This window comes from Trematosphaeria pertusa (assembly GCF_010094035.1).
Source record: "Trematosphaeria pertusa strain CBS 122368 unplaced genomic scaffold BU26scaffold_5, whole genome shotgun sequence".
NCBI classification, from domain to species: Eukaryota; Fungi; Ascomycota; class Dothideomycetes; order Pleosporales; family Trematosphaeriaceae; genus Trematosphaeria; species Trematosphaeria pertusa.
In genome coordinates, this window is record NW_022987216.1 from 111,117 (window position 1) to 132,870 (window position 21,754).

Consider the following 21,754-nt stretch of genomic DNA (forward strand, 5'->3'; position numbering starts at 1 on the left):
TCCCGCTCCGGTTGCTGCGGCCGGTTGCACGAGGCTCAGCCCGGTGACTTTACTGTGTATCCTGGATTACGATTCAGCCTTGTTGCCCCGCATCCAGCTATAAGAAGCCGCCAACGCGCCAACGCAGACCTCTCCAGCCCTTCGCCACCATGGAGCCTCTCACGGCGCTCTCAGTAGCTTCAAGTGTCGTACAGTTTGTTGATTTCGCCGGGAGGGTCGTTACACAAACCATCAAGGTCTATCGCACCAAGCCAAACCATGAAACAGACCCGCATGACAACCTCGAGAAGATTACGCACGATTTGGCATCCCATAACAAGGCTCTGAGAGATTCGCTAAAGTTGCAACATGATTCAGCGCCGGCAAATCTGTCAGCGGTGGATACGCAAATTATGCGGATATGCAGAGATAGCGAAGCGGTTATCACAGAGCTTCTGTCAGCCCTGGGCAGGCTGAGGAGCTCGCAGACGACACTGTGGAGCAGCTTTTTGGATGCATTGAAGAGTATCTGGAATGCGGATCAAGTGGAGGCTTTGAGGCAGACGCTGGACACCTATCGGCAGCAAATATCACTGTATCTGCTGACCTCATTACGGTATGCGACATCTACCCCTTCTTACCCCGGCATATAATAACGGACACACAGCGATCAGGTCAAGACACTTCAGCAGAACCAGTCAAATCGGGACGAGGAACTGCGCACTATCGCAAGGCAAACCCAGACAATGGTTCAAAGCTTTCTCCACAAGGTGGCAGCGCAAGATGGCTGGCAGCAGGAGATCATCCAAACGATGCACAATGATTACGAAGAGAGAAGACGACTTAATACCGACGCCTTTGCATTGCCTGCGGTCGAAATGCGGAAAACCCTGATCTATGAGGACTTACAATGCTTCACTAGTGGCCTCCTCTATTGGGTTCGCTTTAGAGAGCTCGAGCACCGGCCCGAGAAGATCGAGCAGGCTTATGAGAGGACCTTCGAATGGATATTCAGCACATCTCCTAACAATCCGTGGTCCGACTTCGTCAAATGGGCCGAGGGCGATTCAGAACCTCTCTACTGGATCACCGGAAAGCCAGCCTCAGGAAAGTCAACGCTGATGAAATTCATTTACTCTCACGAGCGCACGCATCAGCTGCTACACCAATGGGCCAAGAGGAGGAAACTGATAGTCTCGGCCTTCTACTTCTGGAACTCGGGATCGGAACTCCAGATGTCCGAAGAAGGATTAGCCCGCACACTTCTGTATGAGACCATCCGGCAAGAACCGGGACTGTGGGAGATTGCTTTCCCACACAAGATGGAGGAGTTCATTCTCTTCGGAAATCCGTGGCACAAACCCATCACTTGGGAAGAAATCATGAGCGCTTTTCGCCATCTGGTGGAGGAAGTTGGAGACGAGCACAAACTCTTCTTCTTCATAGACGGCTTAGACGAGTACAGCGGTGACCACGACAAGCTCATCGCCATGATCCAAAGATTCGTTTCGCCTAATGTCAAGACGTGTGTTTCAAGCCGTCCATGGATCGTTTTTGAAGACGGATTCCACCAAAGGCCAAGCTTGAGATTGGAAGATCTCACGTACAACGACATTAAGCATTACGTCAGCTCCCGGTTAAGCCAGAACAGGGGGTTCGCGCAATTGGAAATTCTGAACCAGCAGTATGCCGCCAACTTAATTAAGAATGTCGTCATGAAAGCGTCGGGCGTGTTTCTATGGGTTCATTTGGTCACAGACTCACTTATGGATGGTCTTTCTGGGGGTGAGCGACTGGAGGAGCTGCAAGCACGTTTGGATGATCTCCCGCCCGATCTTGAGCACCTTTTCTGGAATATCTTGGCTCGGTTGGGTGGTTTCCATCTCAAGCGAGCTTCCGAAATGTTCCAAATCTTCCGGGCATCGATCGGGCAGTTAACACTGCTTATGTTCTCATACGCTGATGACGCGGACCCCGATATTGCTTCGAAACACGCCTACGGCGCACTTTCACCCGAGCAAACACATGCACGGGCTGATATTATGCGCCGGCGACTGACGGCCTGTTGCAAGGGACTTCTGGAATCGAAACCCACAGCAATGCCATTGGCCCATACTGAGATAGGTTACCTGCACCGAACGGTCAAAGACTACGTGGAACGACCCGAGATCTGGTCCAAATTCCTAGCTTTGACGGACCCGGATTTCAATCCCTATTTTCGCCTGTGCAACGCGCGGATCATCGAGCTCCGTACCCGACCTATGGGCTTCTTTAGGGCGCAGGATAGTGGAAAAGAGTTTTGGGCTATCGTTACGCACGCGATTCAGTATGCTTTACTCGCTGATCCGACGTGTACTGAAGGCTTCCAGGCCAAGTTATTCAACGCTCTCGATTTCGCTGCCTCTTACCTTGCCAACCGGGAAGAGGAAGGAAGCATTCCCTATACTCAAGGGATTGCGAACAAGCTTAATGTGCCATCAATTCATTGGACGGCTGTCGAGGAACGGTGTTCCTTGAACAGGTCCTTTTTGCATCTCGCCATCCAAAGCTGTCTCTTTGAGTACGTCCGTGAGGCCGCGTCACCATTCTACGGCGCAGAACCTGCAGAGCTATCTCACGGACTTCTAGTGGCTGTCTCACAAAACCAGAAGGACACTGACCTCCCGCTCCCAAAACCTCCGCGAGGAGCAGCCGCGAGGCACCCGATGGACCTCGTACCTCTGCTGCTATCACGCGGCGCTGATCCCAACCTTCCTATTCGGGACGCGCTAAAATACACCTTTGGACAGCCTGAGGCCTTCTCTCCATGGCAGGTGTTCCTACTAAGGCTGGGACTTATGAATCCACGAACTCCACGGGCTCCGGGCTTCGACCCTGATGTGTATCTTCGGAACCAAGAGCTCCAAATATTAGAGGCCCGCAGGTTGGATAATCCTAACCCGCCACCCATTCTGCCGGCGCCCTACCACTCATCAACACCAACCATACACCAGAGCAGGTCCGAGATCGCGCCTGCCTCCTTGTTGGTCATCGCAAAGTCATTTCTCGAACACGGCGCTGATCCCAGTCTGGTGGGAAGGGAGCATGGACGTGAGATTTCGGCATGGGCGAAAAGGAAGCTCGGTGAAAGAAGGGCGAGAGGGATTTTGAGTGTCGTGTTTAAGCCTCGCAAGAGCTGAGCAATTATTCGAGAGTTTAGGCAGCGCAGCTGCTCTTGTCTTAGATTGATGGGTCAGTGTGTAGGAAGAAGTGTTAGTAAAATCGAATAGTGAGGGGTTTCTCTAGAGGAATAGCCCCTGGATAAGCACACCTCTCTCGAATCTTCATCGCCTGGATTGATTCCGCATGCTTAATCCATCAGACGAGCACTACTTCTGCAGTGCATATAGCTGTAGATCTAATTGATACTGCATATGCTCCTGCCAACCACTCGCTCCATTCTTACGCCCGTCTAGTGCCGAGCGGCCACCATCAGCATTCGCGCTTTTTCTTTGGAAACTCGCACTTGTACAGTACATCCTCGTCTGTCATATATTGGCAAGCAAAAACATATGGGTGCCGCGTCTGATACGCGTAGTGCTTAGTCGGGGGGTGCTATCAATCCCAAGTAGACGAAGATGATACCTCCACTTGCTGCGCCCTGAGCTGTCAGGCAAACTCAAGCTCCAAAATGCACTGAGGCAGCATACGACCTTGCTCCTTCCACATCATTCCTTCTCAGCGCCCTACTTGCCAGCCTGTTTCGATCCGACATCACTCTCTTTTCTCTTCGAAAACCGGAGAATCGATCGGAAAAGTCAAGCATGCAATAAGGCAGCACGTTGACGTTGATCAGTCCTGCTTTCTTCTTCTGAACTGGGCGCACGTCGGGGATAACCGACGTTACCACCGTTATGTCTTCGTGCGTCGCATTATAAGTTAATGCTAGCCAGCCTCCCATATGTCGCCACGCTATTGACCTTGAGTTTCTCCACATGTTGTTGAAGTTTGGCTCCCAGAGCGGATCCATCACCCGTGTCGCCAATGCGCCGTCCGAGTACAGCATCGACCGCCTCAGTCTCAACCAGAAGCGAGAGTGTCTGCGGAGGGAATACTAAGCGGTTTGCCATCCTTCGCCGCATAGTCGTGCTTCTCGAGCTTCTCAGAAGGGCGTGCAACATTACCATAATCGACTTCTTCCCCTGGGTGCTATGTACATATGCGTCAAGTCCTCACCTATTGAAGACCTTCGGGAGTGGCTTTCCGGCGAGTAGACGGATCTTGATTACCTCCATCTCTACTAGAGTTCCTAGACATGGCCCTCGAAGGACGAGGTTTCTAGTAGGATTTAGCGCCTTTTGGTTCTCTAAATGAGGGGCTCGATATTTAGTGGCGACGGCAGCGCTTGGATTTGGCTGAGATGGGTGTATGAGCTCGAGAGCGGCTAACGGTTGCGTTGGACGACCACCGGTGGGATAGGAGATAGAGAACGTGCTGCTTCTGCTTTGGGATAAGTCCTCCTGGAGGCCTCCAGTAGTCTGGCAGGAGTTTGCTGTCCTGTAGGGCTGGATGACTGGTTAGCCGAGCTAGATCCAATCAGATGGGTGAGAGACCTCCACTGGCGGTGCTTGAGCCGCAATGTGAACGCCATGTGACCTAGCTCCAGATCAGAAGCTACTCGCAAACGGCCCGAGACCACCAAGCCTCTGTATGTCTCTCATCTATAAGGAGCCATACCGAGAGGAAACCATGTGCTATAAGAATCCGCCGGTTGTGTTGCTCCAACATGCTCTCTTATTCCCAGCACCAGCGCTTGGTGTCATGATTGAGATGGTGGCCTATAATTCCGACACGATGCTGAAAGCTCAATTTCTTCGCACATGCCTTCATCGAATGGACGGCTTCCCAGACATACGATGCCCTGTCTGCTTAGACGATCTCGACGAGAACCACTAACCTGTCCAGATCATCAACCACCCAACCTGCCGCCATATTTTCGGTGAGAAATGCCTACTCAAATGGCTCCAGCACTCGCACACCTGTCCCTGCTGCCGCGCCGTGTTATTTGCCCCGCGGTATCCGAAGAGCACAGCGCATGCCGTCCGAACAAACGCCCCCCGCCACTCCGCCCGTTTGTCCAGGGAAGCACAACTGAACGCTTACATTGACGAATCGACCGCGACGTCGGGTATGTCTCCAGCTAACATCCGGGGATTCGTGCAGCGGCTATGGCGTGACACCTGGGATCTTGTGGAGCAGTCCCGACGGGGATGCGCAGAGCGTCGTGCCCAACTTATCACTACCGCGCGACTCCAGCGCCTGGTCAAGCAACTGTGTGCAGACAAGCACTTGGATGGACCGCTGATGGACAGGCTGACGCTAAGAGCTCGCAAGATGATCGAGACGCACCGGCAGAACGGCGTGTTTGTTCGGAGGGTGTCACTCAGGCATGAGGTCGACGATGTCGAGTTGGCGTTCTTTCAGGCGGGCGATATTCGAGGTTCTCTGTGAGGTTTTGTCAGCTGAGGTTGGGGCGCGAGAGCATAGCGGCTTCATTGAAGGCGTGGGTTGGTATTGTACTAGTTGCTGAGGGCCTTCGGGCTTGCCTTTCTGGTGTCGGCGGTGAGGACGAAGGGCTCGCGGTTGGAACAATGCTGAGGATGTCTCTTTGGTGTTCCTCCGGCGGACGATATTCGAGGCGCTTCAGGAACCTACCGGGTCGGCAAACGGTGCGGGAGAGGAAACGCTTTCAGCGACGGGTTGGTTGATATTAGGGTCTGGAGGACATCAGAGTCGCGTTTGCAGTGTCGAAACGGCGAAGTCGCTCGAACGGCGGGCAGGCTTGAGGCTGGAGTCTGGTGACGTTGTAGTCCGCGGCGTTCTGTGTGCGAGGCACTTTGCGAAGCGTCTGGCTAGGTATCGGTGCGCGGGAACGCCTCTCTCGTCGACGCAGGGCGTAATAGCTGGTCTGAAGGCCATCAGGCTCGAGTATGCGGTATCTGGCTGGTCAGGACGGCCTTGAGGGCAGTTAGCAGGCGGAGTTGAGGCAATGTTATGATACCCATACGAACTCCATAGCGACTTCACCCGCCTTCCAGCGACGATATGGCCTCATGTGTGCATCCCAATGTAGCTAGGCTTGCCCCTCGCAGCTCTATCGATGATCTTATGCTGTTTTCCTGCCCTTTTGCGTCCTCCACTGCCCTCTACAGCCCTTCTGCCTCCATTTTCGCCCTCAATTTCGCCTCGTGTGCGGTCACCCACCCCACTGTCGCGACCTCACCGCTGAATCTCCCGCCCTCTGATTGGCCAAAAAGGCAGTCCGAGCGCGGTCCCGTGACTTTTAGCGCGCCAAGAGCGCCAAGAATCCCAGAGGGTAGTTAAGCCTGCCCTCCCCATGCCCCTTACACGACCGGAGCTCTGTTCGTATCCCCCACCCCACCCCTATGGTTGACTCTTCAGCTAACAGCCTCAACAGCTTTGCCTTTTGGCTTAGATCAAGTGTAGTATCTGTTCTTTTCAGGTTCGTCTCCCCTCTTCCATACTCGTCAAGCTTTCCACTGACTGACTTGACTACAGTTTAATCTCTGAAACATCTCTACGGAGATATCAAGATTATTCCTATTTTTGGACCCAGGCCTCCTCTCACTGGGCTTGCTCATAGTTGAGGCCACAGTGTCGCCGGTAAGCATTGTTACCTTCTATGCCTTATTGGGCTTAGCGCGCTAATTTTTTTCTAGGTATTGCACTACCTCCGGCTGACGCGACTTCTTTCATTCTTTTTCATTGAGTCTTCCAGTGTTTACTGGATGCTCGAGGAAGAAGTCTTTCTCTCTCACTCTTCCGTCGCTTTCGGGTGTTGTCTTTCTGCTTTGGCTGTTGTGTTACTGACTCTCTATGATGTCAGGGTAAACAAAGTACTCACCGGGGACAACATGCCACCGGAGGGAAGTGCGAACATCGGCTCTGCCTCTTGCCTGCTCTACACGCCGCCGTCGCTGGCACGCAGCGCCTTCCTCACACTCTGCGCTACTTCCCCAGTCAGCCGGCTTTGTCGCCCTATTCACCACTTCGATGAGAGCCAAGTCCCTATTTGGCGCTGAACGTCCATACTCGGACCGAGATGAGCCTCTTTGAACCACTTCAGGCCGCTTCAAACTAGGCTAGCATGGCTTCGCACAACGAGATGAAGTGATGCGGCGGTGTCACATTCATAGTCATACAATGTACATTCATGGTCATGAGTGACGCTGCTCCACCATATAGCCAGGTCGGGGCAAGCTACTCCACCTTTGGGAAGTCGACCCTACCAAGTCGTTCCCCCAGTCCTCTGCAAGATATTCCGCATCTGAAACACCCTGGCGCGACCCCCCGAAAACACTGTCCAGTTTACTGAAGGCCTTCGGGCTAGGTTTTCCGCCGACGAGTTGCCTGTCGCTCAAGTTATCCTCACCTCTGTGGTCTTCATAATTCCTCCAGACGCAGCCCCAGAGCTTTCCTCGTCCACGCTGCTCTCGGCACTACTTGCCACCCTCCTAATACTCTTCGCATCTTCACCCCCGTCATATGGCGTCTCGCCGCTTGTGATGCTGACCGCATAGCCAGTCCTGAGGTCCGTCGCGTCATCGTCCATGTCGCTCAAGCCCTTGCTGCATGTTCGTGCGCGGGAGGCGGGTCGCTCGTCTTCAAATGGCGCTGCCAGGTGTGTATTTGTGAAGTTGGAGAAAGCAGTCAAATTGGAAGGGTGCCGGCTATGTGTGCGGGTTCGAGATCGTGGGGTCTCGAGATCAAAGTCTAGACCTGAGCCGTGGTCGTAGTAGCGGGTTGGAAAGCAGGCGGGTTTTGGCCTGGTGAGCGAGAAGTTGCGGAGCGAGAAGAAGGTTGACTGTTGAGGCTGCGGTGAAGATGGTTCGGAGCGGTCCGTTGGTTCCGCGGGAGCATGCGGCAGCGGTGGGAACGTAATATTCGAGAAGAAGGTTTGGACGGTCGTAAGAAGCGGCTTGAGAGCAGGAAGGCAGGCTGCGATCATTCCGGTCGCCATTTCGATGCTGGTCTCTTGGTCAGAGAGTATGAATGTATCAGGTCGATAGATCGTAGGGGGGTGGGGGGGGCTGGGTTGAAGGTGCAAGCGAAATATCGTGTCTGAAGTCATCGCCCACGAGGCGCCGAAACCAATATAACAATCGGTCATGTGGAGAAGGTCCGTGAGGAGCAATATGGAACTGCCTGAAAAGATGGTGGACCGTTGTACATGTGCGCCCATTCGCGACACCGGCAAACACCCGATCGTGGTTCTGCGTAACCATGGCCAGATCTCAAACACATGACTGCCGGATCGCGAGCAACCGACGTGCACCCGTGTATGGAAAGTGGCTGTACTCACACGCTCCAAATGCATAACGACGCGCTATTGCTGAGAAATCGGTCAGCTGCACGACCGCCAAAGGGTAACGGGACCATCGACTTACACAAAGGGGTCTTCCGCGTTCCACATGTCGTATATCAGGGGTATTCGAACGATGGATGCGGCACAGGCGCTGTGGGAGGATGTGAGCGTCGGACAAACATTGTGCGAGGCGACCGTACATGAAGCCCAAACTGAGCGCGGGTATGAGCGCGATCTTAGTCCGATGACTTACGCGGAGTCTCCATATGATGAGTAAGGAAAGAATCGAGAGAACCAGATCAGTGGCGACATTGATCGCTACGTCTGTAAGCATGTCCACTTGTGAGACTAAGATGAGGCAGTACTACAGCTGTTAAAGAGTCCTAAGTTCCTGTACGTGACGTGAGACATGCAACGTGCTTGTGATCGAACGCGCGGATCCCAAGCCGCAGCGATTGGAATGCATTGAAAGAGGAGAGTTGTGAACCAGACTAGGGTCAAGAATATGAGAGTACCTAGACATGTCAGCAAGGAGTCCGTGCTGACGGCTGGTTCCAGATGCACGTACAAATCATGTCGTATAAAGTCCGTCGTAAGTACTTCCCATGAATGACACGGAGCAGGAAGAAGGCTACTGAGAGCTTGACGAAACTGATCCCGACAACCATAAGAAGGGCGAAGCACCATAGGTAAGAACCCATCGCTAGCATGCTTCTAATGGGAACTGGCTCGCTATGCTTGCTCCCAAATCCGAGATTTACAAGCACGCTGAAGGTTGCCAGGGACCCCGATGCACAGACCTGCGTGACTGTATTAACATGACCATCTCTGCAACTGCGAGTTGCGTCTCATGTACTTACCACAGCGACCAGCATGAGCCAGTCATCGATGCCGAAGAAGCGGAGAAGTCTGATACGAGTGTAGACCCTTAGCAAGAAGATCAACAGCGCGATTGAGACCAGCGTAGCGACAATGACAAGGAAGAAAGGCCCCTTGTTGTAAGTCAGGTCCTCTAGATTTGTCGAGGGTGGAGTAGGCGGGAGCCATCTGACAGCGGCAGGCATGTCTTGCTTTGAGTTCTGTCGCGTGGTGACTTTCGGCAACCATTCGTGAGAACAAAGCGTGGTTCCAATAGAGAGAGGATATAGGAAACCAAACAACAGGACAGCGCACATTGAGATTCTTTGAAGGGAGCCAACGTGTGCGACCACCCAAAAGCGTGGCAGACGATCTCGGGTGTCACTGCAGCCATCCTCCGCGTCCACCTAATCTACCGTAGGATGCTGAGAGGGCGAAAGGTCTGCGGAGCGCCTCAATAGCAAATCTGGGGAAGCGAGAGCAGGGATAACCACTATGATAGAGTGCTTAATCCAGTTGCGGAGAAAGGTGGTGATCGTATTCGTGCGGTTGCTTCATCAAAATTCGGAACGACCTGCAGATGCGAGCGCCACAACCGGGATCCCTTGGCCCGCCTTGTCAAAGGTCGCCGTGGATCCCCGAAAGAAGCCCTTAATTTGTATGACGATCTTCAGAGGATCCGTTGAAGGTAGTTCGTTGCTCCTGTCGGATGAAAAAGACTTCCCCGTCCCGCTCCGCCAGACATCGCTTATATAGTTGAAGAACCGACGGTCGAGTGCAGTTTGCTAATTCTCCCATGAGAGGATTAGCTGCATTGGCTGGACGAAGTGATATCTGGCGGAAGCGAAGCGATGAGTTAGCTTGGGAAGATGCTCAGAGCAATAAAGAGATGCCCCCCCCATCGAGCTTTGACTCTGCACGTTTTGCATGCGAGCCTGCATCCATCGGAAGCGGCATGTTTGCGAAGAAGTAGATATCGTGTGAATGAGTTCCTGCTGAGCGGTGGACGCGTTTGCGGATCCAAGACTCTGGCCTGTCGCGCTGGGTACGGGAATGACCTGGACCCAGATTGTTTGGGGCTACATCCGTTTGGTTGCATGAGAAAAGAGTATTGAAGAACGCAGCCTTAGAAAGGAGGAGGGACGTTATGGAAAGCGGGGAAAGTGCTGCCGACTGGTCTTGGCACGCTAATGCTGTCTTGCAGATGCTTCTCGTCATTCCTCCACCAATCCTCCTTTGCGCCTCTCCGTGACCAGCTGTTATCCAACATTGACAGTGGAACGTATATGCCCGAACGGTAACTGGACGAATGCCCATGGAGTCTGACAGTGCCGAGAACCGGCCGTCAGGGGCGAATATGTGTTTGTTTCCTTCCAACGTTCCCTTGTCTGCTGATTTTGTCATGGAAAGATGAAAAGACTCACCGGAGTACACGATCCGGATGCAATCAACCGACAGTACCTACGGCAACGATGCATTGCCGCGATACCTGCCAGAACGGGAGGCGTTCGGTCTCGACTGGATCACCGTCCCCATTGAACGAGAGGGATCTTAGGACACAACACATGTCTTGAAGCCTCGTCGATCGGAATCCCTTTCTGCATCGTGTGCATGGTCGCTTATCCTTTGTGTCACTTCGGGGAGATTGGGTGGTAACGCTGCTATTTCTGGATTGGAAGTAGAAGGCTGTGGGCAGTGATAAATCTCTGCGTTAGAAAGAGGGAGTCTTTCCGCCACGAGCCTTTCGGCATCTGCGTCCGGATGTTACCACAACGCATCGTTCTCGCTTGGAAGGTCTCTTGCAGAACCGGGCCGCCATTGCATGTCTTTTTGGACCACAAAGAAAATCAGTTCCGGATCTTCGGTTTGTTTCTCGTCATCAGGGCAGTGACGTCTAGCTGAGCCGACCAGGAAGGCAACTCGTCGCGAGAAAGAGAAAATACAGCGGATACCTCGTGTTGAACCTGGCCAGCTGTTAGCAACCGGTGAACCTCTGTGAAGATTCTTTCGCATCAGGAAGCACTCGCATTTACAGCACACACCGTTCGATTGCCTGTGGCTTATACCTGCCGAATTGATCCTTCAGGTTTCGACGTTGCGCCTCGTCAATTCCAGCTCGCTTGGACATGCAGCGAATAACCTCATCGCCAACAGTGATCGATGCAACGCAACCGCGTCCTGTTTCTCGACAGCGGCCTTCCACGCCATCTATTGACGGTTGCCAGTCTTTACAGGTCCTTTGAAGAGTGGTAAGGCATCACTAAGGAGAGAGATTTCGAGAGCAGCGTTTCGAAACCCTTCACGTTTGAGTTCGCGCTCCTTCGAAATTCCGAGTTCCGAGCTCGGACTATTCTTAGTGCTTATGGGGCGGCCAAGACGCTGCCAAGCAGCGCTTGCACCAGCCACGAGGCCCCCTCGCTGGCTCACATCCTCTCCACCCCTATCCATCTGGGTCACCACCAGCCAGATGTACCTGTCTACCTGACTGTCAGCACATTGCTGCTTTCCGCTTCTAGTTTTCTTTACGATGCCCCACTCGTCCGAGCTTCTGCTCTCTTGGACTGCTCAATCATCCTCCTTTCTCATGCGTTAGGCGCGTACAATGCTTCATGCAATCTTGTTTTGTTGGTCGTGCATATCAGCCGCAGCGAACTCGTCTCGGGTCGCGAAAGGAAGCCTCCAGCCATGTCCGTTTGTCTCTTTTCGCACGGTGGCTTTTGGCCCCTAAGCTTAACTTGGAATTCCCTAGCGTTAGGGGTTCAGCTGGTCTTGGCAGTTCCATGTGCGGCCAGCCTTTACTCCCCAGCCTTATACTGGCTCGTCCCTGGTGGTGGCTGTGGTCTACGGGCCAATCGCTTCATCAGGATCTGCGGCGCGGTCGACAGCCCCAGGAAACATTAAATTGCAGCCTTCCGCATCCTCTGTTTTTTCTATTATCCTCTCTTCCCCACAGCTCCACAGTTTCGTCCTCTGTAGGTCCGCTTTGTGAGAGACCGGCCGCTTCGCAAGGGGCCATTTTTTGTTTTGATACCCCTCGTTTCGTTCCGATTCAGATGCTTTTCGATTTGCTCGTCGTGAGCGCCGCTGTTCTGCTTAACAGCAGGACAGCGGCAGCAGCTGGTACCCCATGCCAGTCTGTCAGCTCCATGTCTGCTGCTTTCATGTCGGTATATCCCTCCGCGACGCAAGCCCTGGTTCCCGCGCAAGCTGCCGAAGATTGCCTAAAGTCCGTACCGATCGACAAGGATGAAGATCTCGCCTTGATCGACGAGATGCAGCTTTTTATAAATTGGCAAAGTAAGTCGTCTCCGATTGGTCTCCAAAGGACTTGAGGCTGACTGTAGCTAAGGTAATCTGGCCTATCTACGCGAACCCCCAGAAGGCTATAACGAGGAGCGCCTGGATGTAGAAGAGGAGATCAAGAAGATCAGGGATGACTTGGATAACGACAAGTACGAGGACGAATACACGCTCATGTTTGACCTGTCGACTACGTTGTCAAAAGCCTACGACTTCCACTTCGGCTTCCGCCCAGACATTCGCAATGTATTCCGGTTCAGGCGAGGAAACATTGGCCGCGGTCTGAAGGATGAGTTCGGCATTGTATCTGTTTCAAAGGATGGCAAAGAAGTACCGAAATTATATAACTACTGTGAGTCCATCTCCTCCAACCCCCTCACATAAGCTAACCCTATGGATTAGATGACATCATGTTTTCCGCAGAGGAGGGCTGGACGCCTTCACCTATTTCTCAAATCAACAATCAGTCTGCCGAGGAGTATGTACAGGCCTGGTCGGACATATTCGAATATCATGAGGATCACGCGCGTTACAACCGGCTCTTTCCCAACCAGGCGCAGAATTCAATGGGTAGCCCTGTCAACCAATTCGGCCGCAGCAACGTCCCAGACGGGGACTACACCACTGTCGAGCACGAAAACGGCACCATTTCTCAATACATCAACAACGCGATACTTGAGCTGGATGTCTTCGAAGGTGTTGAATCCGGTGAAGATTTCTGGACACGTTTCCTCAATCTAGGCCCGCCAACGACTAACTCAAAGCGCGATGCTACCAAGATCAAGCGCCAAAGTGAGCCCACTGCTACGGGCTATCCGACGCCCGAGATCCTGCATTCGGAGGGTGTCATTGGAGGATACTACCTAAGCGGACAAGGCTATGACGACGTCGCAGTTCTCAGCGTGCCGTCGTTCTCGCCAGAGACTGATGATGGCCCAGAAGAGTTCCAGGATCTGATTGGTACCTTTCTAAAGGATGCTACCGATTCCGGCAAGAAGAAACTTGTCATTGACTTGCGAGGCAATGGTGGAGGCCGTGTCTTCCTGGGTTACGATCTCTTCAAGCAGCTGTTTCCGTCTGAGGATCCCTATGGCGCCTCGACATTCCGCGCGAATCAGGCCTTCAACATTACCGGTCTGTTCATGACTGCCGTCTTGGAGGATTCCACGTATGAGGATGCGCTCGATGACTTCAGCGCCAACGGACTTAATGGCCAACTCGCAAGTCTGTGGACCAGCATCTTCAACTACAAGCTCCCGCTCACCATCGATAACGATAACTTCACGTCCTGGGAAGACTACTTCGGCCCGGAGGTCCGCAACAACGATAACTTCACCGTGCCCTCTCGGAAGGACCTCAACAACTTCTTCTCCGATGACTTGACACTGGACGTCACCGGCTACCGTACCCGCGCCAACAAGCTAAACAAGAACCAACCCTTCAAGTCCGAGGACATTGTGCTTCTGCAAGACGGTGGCTGCGGCTCCACCTGCGCTGTATTCACCGAGTTCACGAAGACGCAGGGTGGCGTCAAGCAGGTGGTTGTGGGCGGCAAGCCTGAGACCGGTCCTATGCAGGGTGTTGCAGGGTCAAAGGGCTCGCAGGTGTTTTCTTGGACTCAGGTCTACAATCAGGCTGTCCTTGCGTATGAAAACATGCCAGAGTACCAGGAACAACTCAACGAGACGGAGCTCGGTCAGTTGGTGTTCTCTCAGCGTCCGTTGATGCGGACGTCGTATCAAGCGAGCGGGCTGTCATCCTCTGGCATCAACCTCCGTGACAACATACGCATGTGAGTTTCTCCAACCTTCCTTTTCCCTTCCTCGGCGTCTCGCTAACATGCTTCTTAGGAACGACACCTCTGTTACGCCTCTCGAGTTCGTGTATGAGGCAGCCGACTGCCGTCTCTTCTACACCGCAGACATGGTCCGCGACGTCACCAATGTGTGGAAGAAGACGGTCGATGGCCAATGGGGCGATGCGAATAGCGTCTGTGTTGACGGCAGCACGGGCCAGGAGAGCTCGACACCCACGGCGCAAGGACAGAAGACGAGTGCGGCATCTACGATGGGCGCTAGCGGAGTATTGGTGGCTATTGCGGCTTTCGTGATGGCCTTCCTGATGTTGTAGATGGATATATTCCTAAGCATCATTCCTAGGTAATAGAGGGGAGAGGATGATGATACCCGGCTTTTAGTGATCTGTTTTGCATAGCGATGGCGTTGGTGGTGTCAATGCAACCTCATCTGGAAACTGGATCTTTCATCTTCAAATATCTTGGTTCGTGAAGGTGTTGGCAAAATTCAGACGCACTCCAGGCGGTCTATGAACGTTGTTCTCCTTTCGGACTAGCTCGACTTAGCGTAGTCTGATTCCCGAGGTCCCGAGGTCGTGATCCCGCTTCTCGAACCTTACACCTCACTACATCTCAAGTCCGGTATTGACGTCCTCTTGTTAATGTCGTTTCGCTGGCGTGTCACACCATGATGTCTCGAAGGCGTGGGAGGAGGTGGGCGACGGAGACGCGCTCACAGAACGAAATGGCTAGCAAACTAGGAAGAGCCTTGGAGAATGTTATTTTCGAATGCTGTGCATGGTGTTTCGGCCACATGGACAGTTCCTGCGAAGGCGATTCAGTCGAAAGGTAGAAACCCTCTACAAGGGAGCCGTATGGTGCCGCTCCTATCTCCTATCATCATTACAACTCGCACTACATCCTATACCCCAATGCACCCTCTATAAATATTATCAAGTCTAAAAATCTTTGTTTTCACCAACGAACCTCGGAACAACGCCATGCGGTCTTCCATCGACACACTAGGATACCCTGTCTAGCTCCACAAGAAATTGTCCGCCTGGTTAATTACCTGGTTAATTCTAGAACGATGACTTCACGAGTCCGCATCTCACCTCCACCATTATCCTGGATCAGAAGGATACCAAAAAGCCCCCGTCTCATTGGCCGTCTAATTAACATCCCAGGCGCGCGTTCGCACCGGAACACAACCCCGGAACACATTTCTCCATATGATCGACAAGGTGGGGAACAGACCAAGGCACCCGAACGCCCGATCATGAAAGAATCTCTTCCAGATATATTGGCCGCACAGGTCCCGGGGTGCTATAATGCAGGTACCGCCGCTTTGCGGGGTGCCTGGGCGCGTCACCTTTCTAAAAATCCTGTCCAGCGACCGCAATGCTGAGCGTCTACGCGACGTGGGCGCTATGCTTGGCTGGCGCAAATGCTGCGCCGGCGAACGATGCAAGCGTGGAGTCTAGGTGGAGCGCTGGTGCGTCGGCGAATTTAAGCGTCGACCTTAATTATGCTGTATACCAGGGCGTCTACAATGCGACGACTGACCTCAATGTTTGGAAAGGGTATGCTAATTCTCCTACGGCATCTGCTATGGGACCATGTGCTGAAGGTATCCAGGATCCGCTATGCAGCTCCCCCAACGGGCAACCTCCGCTGGAAAGCACCGCAAGCGCCAGAGAAAAATCGCACGACGCAGTTGGCGACTTCTTTCGGGCCGGCGTGTCCTCAGGTATATCCGGCTGTTCCCAATGCGCCGTTCGTTCCCGGTAAGCTTCCGGAGACCTCGGGACCTATTGAAGGGGCCTGTTGCGGAGCAGAAGCTGACATATAATGGACAGGCAACGAGGACTGTCTATTCCTAAACGTCTACGCACCGCCGCTGAATGACACGAAGAAGCTCCTTCCTGTGCTAGTGTGGATTCACGGCGGTGGATACGGCATCGGCGATGGGACGCAGGATATGAGTACGATTATCAATGCGAATGAGAAGGGGTTTGTGGCTGTGGCGATTCAGTATAGGGTATGTCGACTCGACCATTTTAGAAGAAATTTGGAGTGAGCTAACTGATATATAGCTCGGTGCTTTCGGGTTTCTCTCATCTGAGGAGGTCAAGGCGAATGGCGTCACGAATGCTGCGCTCCTCGATATGGCCTTCGCACTTCAGTGGGTGCAAACGCACATCGAGAAGTTCGGCGGGGACAAGAAGAAAGTGACGATTTCCGGGGAATCAGCAGGTGGCGGCGCGGTTATGCTGCTCGGAATCGCGAAAGGAGGAATACTAGGGACCTCTTTATTCAGAAGCGTAAATATACAACCCCGTCTCCTGAACGAAAGACTTACTAAAGGTGTAAACTAGGGCATCACTGCATCCCCCTACCTCCCCCCGCAATACCCCTTCAACGCCAGCATCCCCACCCAACACTTCCGCGACTTCTCTGCTCAAGCTGGCTGTGGTTCCAACTCAACCTCCGCCACTTCTACCCTCTCCTGCCTTCGCTCCGCCGACAGCCTCGCCCTTCAAATGGCAAACTACAACGTCACTATAACGGGCACCTTCGGCACCTGGGCCTTCCTCCCCGTTACCGACTATTCCTTCATCCCGTCCACGCCCAGCGTCGCTCTCGCCGCCAAGCGCGTAAACGGCAAGAGTATGCTAGTCGGGAACAATGCGAATGAAGGCCCCCTGTTTGTCCCGCCGACGATTACTACCCTGGTGGATCTGAGAGCGTGGTTGCATCTCGAATTCCCGACCCTGAACGACGCAGATATCCAGGCCATTCTAGATGCCTACCCGAGCAGTGATGCGCCGGTCGATCCCATGGCGCTGCGGTTTGCGACGGATGGCTTGAATCCGCCGTTTGCCGTTAATGTTAGCCAGGCGGCGACGGGGCAGCTGCAGAGGGGATATGTACGTCTCCGTCTCCGTCTCCGTCACTCTCTTTCTTCTCTTTCTGAGCGACAGCGGATGCATTTGCTGACCATCTGGGATGAAAGAACATATACGCCGAAGCGACGTTCATCTGCCCCGGCTACTGGCTCAACAGCGCCTATGCCTCCAACTCCAGCTCCGGCGGCTCCTCCTCGTACCACTACCAATACAGCGTCCCGTTCGGCTCGCACGGCGACGACGTAGCCGGATACTTCGGTCCCAGCACGCCGAATCAATCGCCCAGCTTCTCCCTCGCGTTTCGCCAAATTTGGGGGAACTTTATCCGCACCTCTAACCCCTCCGTGGCTTCGGACCCTGTGTTGGCTAGTTTCCCGACCTGGACGGGTGGGCAGGCGACTAGGATGCTGAATCTGAATCAGACGGGTGGGACGCCGTATGTGGCGGCGTCGAATGCGGGCGTGAACGTGACGCAGTTTACGGAGCCGGGGTTGCAGAATGATTTCAGGGCTGTGGATGCGTTTGCTTGGGAGGGTGGACGGGGGAAGCGCTGTGAGTTTTGGCGGAGCATCGCGGATCGGATTCCGATCTAGGGGCGGAAAGGGGTCGGGTTTTGAGGGCATAAGACACGGCGTAATAAACAACAAATGTTGGTCAATGGTGAGGAACAGCGAACGTTCTCTTTTGAATACCCAATGCGCCAACTATGATATGTTAACATAGATAGCCCGTCCAACATTACCTGGACTCTACCTTGAATAGTCCGCGTGCCGACGGTCGAGCCAGGTACGATGCCCGATGCTCTTGAATTTTTCAGCCCCCCAGCTCGACCCACGCCGCTATCTTCTCCTTTTCTCTCAAAATCGCCGCATCCCCCGGAACCAACCGCAGCGCCTGCTCCACCCAAGCCATCGCAGCCCCCGCATGCTCCATCCTCCCCTCCAACCTCAAAAACAGCGCCGTCCTATAGCACAACTTCGCCTTCTGCACAGCGCTCGGCTGCCACTTCCAGTCATCCGCCCAGAAACTCTTCTTGATCGAGGATCTAGCCATTTCTAGCGCCTGCTCAGCCTGAAAGTCAAAAGTAGGGTAGTTGGGGATGCCGCGCTCCATGCCGATGAGATGGACATGCGCAATGTTAAGCTCGAGAAGGAAGTAGAGCTCGGCCATGCGGGCGAGGAAATCGGGACCGCCGCGCGTGGCGAGACCGGCCCACGAGCTGCCGCGGTGGATGCGTTCGATGTCTAGGGCAGTATCTTGCCAGGCGAGCAAGGCGGCGGTGAGGTCTTTGGCGCGGAAGTGGGCGAGCCCGCGTTCCTTAGCGGCAGCGAAATCATCGAAGACTTTCTGGTGGTCCGCGCATTCGTCTTGTGCTATCTCGGTTTGCACGGCTTTGGCAAGGTCCGGGGAGACGCATCCCGTGACGCAGATGCCTTTATGGCCTCGAAGGCGGGACCTGAAGGGATGCAACAGGGTCTTTTGCGTGGTTTCCCCGAAGAAGTCTGTGAGAGTGTTTTTGTACCGGGGGACTGGGTGGGCGACGGCAGGCCCCACGGTGATGGTCAAGCTCAGATTGGCGCTGAAGCCGGGCATGTGGTTATCGCCGTCGGTAAAAGCCTCGCAGAAAAGACGCACATCCCTTCCGAGGATCATGAGGCCACAGGGCCCGGTCGGTATTGCCTCATCATCCCTCCATGCCGGCTTTTTTGTGGATAGCGATACGGCCAGCACGTAGCCCTTAAACCTTTGGGCACAGTCTCTATCTGCTGTAATCACGGGTACACGGAGACCGCCCATGATGCTACGAATGGGCAGGCCGCCTGCAGATTCGATGAGGACGAAGCGATTCGTTTTGACCATGACGTCGTACGCTTCACGGTGGATCTGGGTACTTGTACGAAGGACGGCAGTATCGATGGAGTGCTTGGCCTGCTCGAATGTGAACATGGTGCTTGGAAGGACCTTGGTCGGGGGAGGGTCGAAGTTGCATAGTAATTCGCGGTAGACCTTGTCGCGGATTTCGCGGGGGAAACTGAGGAATGGAAATGGGCGGGCGGTGGCCGGGGCCATGTTTTCGAGGGGTTGATCTGGCGATGGTGAGGGATATGGATTGATGATGGAAGTGATGGAGTTTGCGAGATATTCATAGTAGGGTAGGAAAGAGCGACGATTGGCGGATCAGGGGCTGGGAACGGGACGCGTCTCAAAAAACGCGCTAGTGACACGCTAAGTCGCGGGTCACGTGTGGCTTCCTCGGGCCATCCGTAGAGAAGTTCTCCAATTGATGAGGTGCACTTTCATTTCTGGGCTCGCTGTTCGTTCCCTGGGGTAAAGTCGACTCTGCATATTCTTCGTGTAGTTAATACTTGACTAGAAAGAAGTGGCTGGGTACAATCGATCCATATGCGGCTGCTGGAGGCGCACGACGCTGACTCGGCATTCCAAATCGGTGAGCGCTGACGAAGCAGGGTGGACTTGCCGCGAAAGGAAGAAAGCGGCACGAGAACGCCGAGCGAGTAGCTGAAGATGTGCTTAGCAGAAAGAAATATATTAGTGTCTGTGCAGGGAAGGCGAGGTATGGTGAGCTGAGCGAAAGAGCTCGCGTATGTATATGAGATGCGGCGGTCGTCGTTGCAGCTGGCGAAGGAAGGCACAATGGGCTGGGGAGTAAACAAATACTTCACCTCACCTGGACATGCGCGGAACATCACGAATGGAGGATCTAGGAGAATGAGAAAGAAACCGTGTATTGGATTCCGGATCCTAGGAGCCACTCCGTCTAGCCCATCCCATATATCAACCTGTTATGTAGGTATATCGGCGACCGATCTCCACCGAACGCCATGCTAAGAGGTCATTGAGCTGCCTATAGAACCGAAAGACGATGCTATGCCGACGAGTCGATACAGCTCGGAGAGAAGAGGTGTAAGAGACAGCCTGAAGGTAGTCAGCGAAGGATCAGTAAACAGAGAGAAAGAGATGCACTCACCTCCTACATGCCCGCCGAAGCGTCATGAGGGACCGTCTCGAGGATGATGTTGGCAGGCCTAGCGAAACTGCCAACGCCACCTTCAGTGCAGGCGTAGGACTTGAAGAGGTTGCCAGCGGGAGTCTTGAGATCCGGAATGTCGCCAGGGCCTGAGGCCTCGGCGCACCAATCGTCACCCTCAGAACCGTCGCACTTGTCGCCCGTGTAGAAGCGGCAGTGGACGTTCTGACAGATCTGCACCGCACCGATGTGCATGCCCCTTCGGAGGCAGTCAGCAAATGTCCCCGCTACGACATTGACTGCCATTGGTGTGGGAAAACTTACTGGGCCTTGTCATTCATGCCGACGTTGATGGGATAGCATTGCAGGTCCTTGCGGTTCTCGAGGATGAACTGAGACACACCCTGGTAGTTGGCCTCGGTGTGGATGGTGCCCACGTCGCGGAGCTCGGCCGTGTCGATCATGCCGGAGTGCGGAGCAGCAACGGCAGCGCCGACGAGGCAGAAGAGAACCTGGGTGAAACGCATGGTGGGGGAGGGTGTGGAAGTGTTGAGGAGTTGGAGAATTGAGGAGTGTGGATGAGACTTGAGAAGATTGGAAGACTGTCGAAGAGTTGGCTGAGCATTCGAGGATGAGAAGAGGAAGAGGGTTTGGCGAGTGGAAGGTAGGTTTATATACCTAGGTAGGTGGTCGGGAGCTCTCTGGCTGTGGGAGTGGACCGGCTCGAAGTGCCTTCACCAAGCAACGAAAGCTTTGAAGCGGTGACGACAGCCGCGCCTTCCGTTTGGGATTCGACTCCCGCGGCGCTCTCACCAGACACAAAGGTGTCACGATGGCGAGGCGGGTCGCTGAGGCTGTAGCAAGACGCCCGGCCTGCAGGCAAACGCCCAATCCGCCTACAGCCGCGCCCAGATGACTACCCTACTATACCACTTCCTGGATATGTCTGCGCCCCGGTCGAAAACGTCCTTGAAGGCCGACAGCAGGGCTCGTGCCCCAAAAACATGTTGGGACGATGTCGGGTGCTTTAGCTACCAACGAGGAAGGTTCGACACCGATGGAGTGGAGCAGCCGAACATCGGAGCGCTCGCCGTTGCAGTATCTGCGACTCTGTTCTGTCGAGACGGAAATCGGGCGTTTGAATACCGTCTTCAGGACGTATTCGGATGACGGAGCGTCGAGTCTGACACCATTGGGATGTGTATGTCCAACGGCGAGCATTGAGGAAGACGGTCACTGCTAGATTCACGCTTCCAGCCTACTTCGAGTCAGCCGTTACACCTTAGCACCACATCTTGGACCTCTAGGCTTCCGTCCACTTCATGAGAATTCTGTGGAGTTCTTACTATCTGCAGCTCTCTATACCGCTAGGAAAACAAAGCTTTCCCCAACAGCGGAGAACTCGATGGTCGAGTGGCATCTCCAAGCGACGCTCTTCCATGTCGAGTGCATTGTATAGGTGCGCTTGGGGCATGCGCAGTCAGTGAGAGGAATCTTCAGAGTTGTAAGGAGCCGCATCACTTACAAGAATGGCATGAATACCTCAGAGCCAAGAGCGT

The 21,754-nt window shown here is 54.0% G+C and overlaps 8 protein-coding genes across 8 annotated transcripts; 5 read left to right on the forward strand and 3 right to left on the reverse strand.

The window, feature by feature from the left end:
* Positions 1 to 162: 162 nt before the first annotated feature.
* BU26DRAFT_453295 (uncharacterized protein) lies at positions 163 to 3,138 on the forward strand (the record flags this gene model as incomplete). The annotated part of the gene is made up of 2 exons (XM_033824826.1): positions 163 to 595; positions 647 to 3,138. Coding segments are annotated over exons 1-2 (2,694 nt in total), but the record flags the coding sequence as incomplete, so codon positions are not given.
* Positions 3,139 to 4,571: 1,433 nt separating this feature from the next.
* BU26DRAFT_517344 (uncharacterized protein) lies at positions 4,572 to 5,019 on the forward strand. The gene has a single exon (XM_033828555.1). It carries the CDS (start codon positions 4,708 to 4,710, stop codon positions 4,912 to 4,914), a length of 207 nt encoding a protein of 68 aa, XP_033685515.1. The 5' UTR covers positions 4,572 to 4,707; the 3' UTR covers positions 4,915 to 5,019.
* Positions 5,020 to 6,663: 1,644 nt separating this feature from the next.
* On the forward strand, positions 6,664 to 7,201 carry BU26DRAFT_264811 (uncharacterized protein). Its single transcript, XM_033821299.1, has one exon. It carries the CDS (start codon positions 6,768 to 6,770, stop codon positions 7,059 to 7,061), a length of 294 nt encoding a protein of 97 aa, XP_033685516.1. The 5' UTR covers positions 6,664 to 6,767; the 3' UTR covers positions 7,062 to 7,201.
* Position 7,202: 1 nt separating this feature from the next.
* Positions 7,203 to 9,788, reverse strand: BU26DRAFT_264869 (uncharacterized protein). Its single transcript, XM_033821300.1, has 8 exons — positions 9,518 to 9,788; positions 9,205 to 9,423; positions 8,913 to 9,144; positions 8,713 to 8,859; positions 8,545 to 8,662; positions 8,427 to 8,495; positions 8,342 to 8,371; positions 7,203 to 8,006 (listed from the first exon to the last, which is right to left on the reverse strand). Exons 2-8 carry the CDS (start codon positions 9,406 to 9,408, stop codon positions 7,397 to 7,399), a joined length of 1,410 nt encoding a protein of 469 aa, XP_033685517.1. The 5' UTR covers positions 9,409 to 9,423; positions 9,518 to 9,788; the 3' UTR covers positions 7,203 to 7,396.
* Positions 9,789 to 12,255: 2,467 nt separating this feature from the next.
* BU26DRAFT_423356 (uncharacterized protein) lies at positions 12,256 to 14,632 on the forward strand (the record flags this gene model as incomplete). The annotated part of the gene is made up of 4 exons (XM_033823507.1): positions 12,256 to 12,499; positions 12,552 to 12,854; positions 12,905 to 14,294; positions 14,353 to 14,632. 4 exons carry the CDS (start codon positions 12,256 to 12,258, stop codon positions 14,630 to 14,632), a joined length of 2,217 nt encoding a protein of 738 aa, XP_033685518.1.
* Positions 14,633 to 15,698: 1,066 nt separating this feature from the next.
* On the forward strand, positions 15,699 to 17,799 carry BU26DRAFT_603100 (alpha/beta-hydrolase; the record flags this gene model as incomplete). The annotated part of the gene is made up of 6 exons (XM_033835398.1): positions 15,699 to 15,880; positions 15,936 to 16,084; positions 16,157 to 16,338; positions 16,394 to 16,621; positions 16,676 to 17,227; positions 17,314 to 17,799. The coding sequence occupies 6 exons, from the start codon at positions 15,699 to 15,701 to the stop codon at positions 17,797 to 17,799; spliced, it is 1,779 nt and encodes a 592-aa protein (XP_033685519.1).
* Positions 17,800 to 17,974: 175 nt separating this feature from the next.
* BU26DRAFT_517348 (uncharacterized protein) lies at positions 17,975 to 19,369 on the reverse strand. Its single transcript, XM_033828556.1, has one exon. It carries the CDS (start codon positions 19,274 to 19,276, stop codon positions 18,020 to 18,022), a length of 1,257 nt encoding a protein of 418 aa, XP_033685520.1. The 5' UTR covers positions 19,277 to 19,369; the 3' UTR covers positions 17,975 to 18,019.
* Positions 19,370 to 19,996: 627 nt separating this feature from the next.
* BU26DRAFT_517350 (uncharacterized protein) lies at positions 19,997 to 20,813 on the reverse strand. Its single transcript, XM_033828557.1, has 3 exons — positions 20,520 to 20,813; positions 20,196 to 20,454; positions 19,997 to 20,143 (listed from the first exon to the last, which is right to left on the reverse strand). The coding sequence occupies exons 1-2, from the start codon at positions 20,720 to 20,722 to the stop codon at positions 20,199 to 20,201; spliced, it is 459 nt and encodes a 152-aa protein (XP_033685521.1). The 5' UTR covers positions 20,723 to 20,813; the 3' UTR covers positions 19,997 to 20,143; positions 20,196 to 20,198.
* Positions 20,814 to 21,754: the final 941 nt, after the last annotated feature.

Bases quoted from the DNA above. Each gene is read 5' to 3' on its own strand.
- BU26DRAFT_517350 (XM_033828557.1), bottom strand. From the start codon at position 20,722: ATGCGTTTCACCCAGGTTCTCTTCTGCCTCGTCGGCGCTGCCGTTGCT. The intron at 20,455-20,519 runs GTAAGTTTTCCC...CTGCCTCCGAAG, and splicing joins GGCATGAATGACAAGGCCCA to GGGCATGCACATCGGTGCGG.
- BU26DRAFT_517348 (XM_033828556.1), bottom strand. From the start codon at position 19,276: ATGGCCCCGGCCACCGCCCGCCCATTTCCATTCCTCAGTTTCCCCCGC.
- BU26DRAFT_264811 (XM_033821299.1), top strand. From the start codon at position 6,768: ATGCTCGAGGAAGAAGTCTTTCTCTCTCACTCTTCCGTCGCTTTCGGG.
- BU26DRAFT_517344 (XM_033828555.1), top strand. From the start codon at position 4,708: ATGTGCTATAAGAATCCGCCGGTTGTGTTGCTCCAACATGCTCTCTTA.
- BU26DRAFT_264869 (XM_033821300.1), bottom strand. From the start codon at position 9,408: ATGCCTGCCGCTGTCAGATGGCTCCCGCCTACTCCACCCTCGACAAAT. The intron at 9,145-9,204 runs GTAAGTACATGA...ACAGTCACGCAG, and splicing joins GGCTCATGCTGGTCGCTGTG to GTCTGTGCATCGGGGTCCCT. The intron at 8,372-8,426 runs GTAAGTCGATGG...CCGATTTCTCAG, and splicing joins AACGCGGAAGACCCCTTTGT to CAATAGCGCGTCGTTATGCA.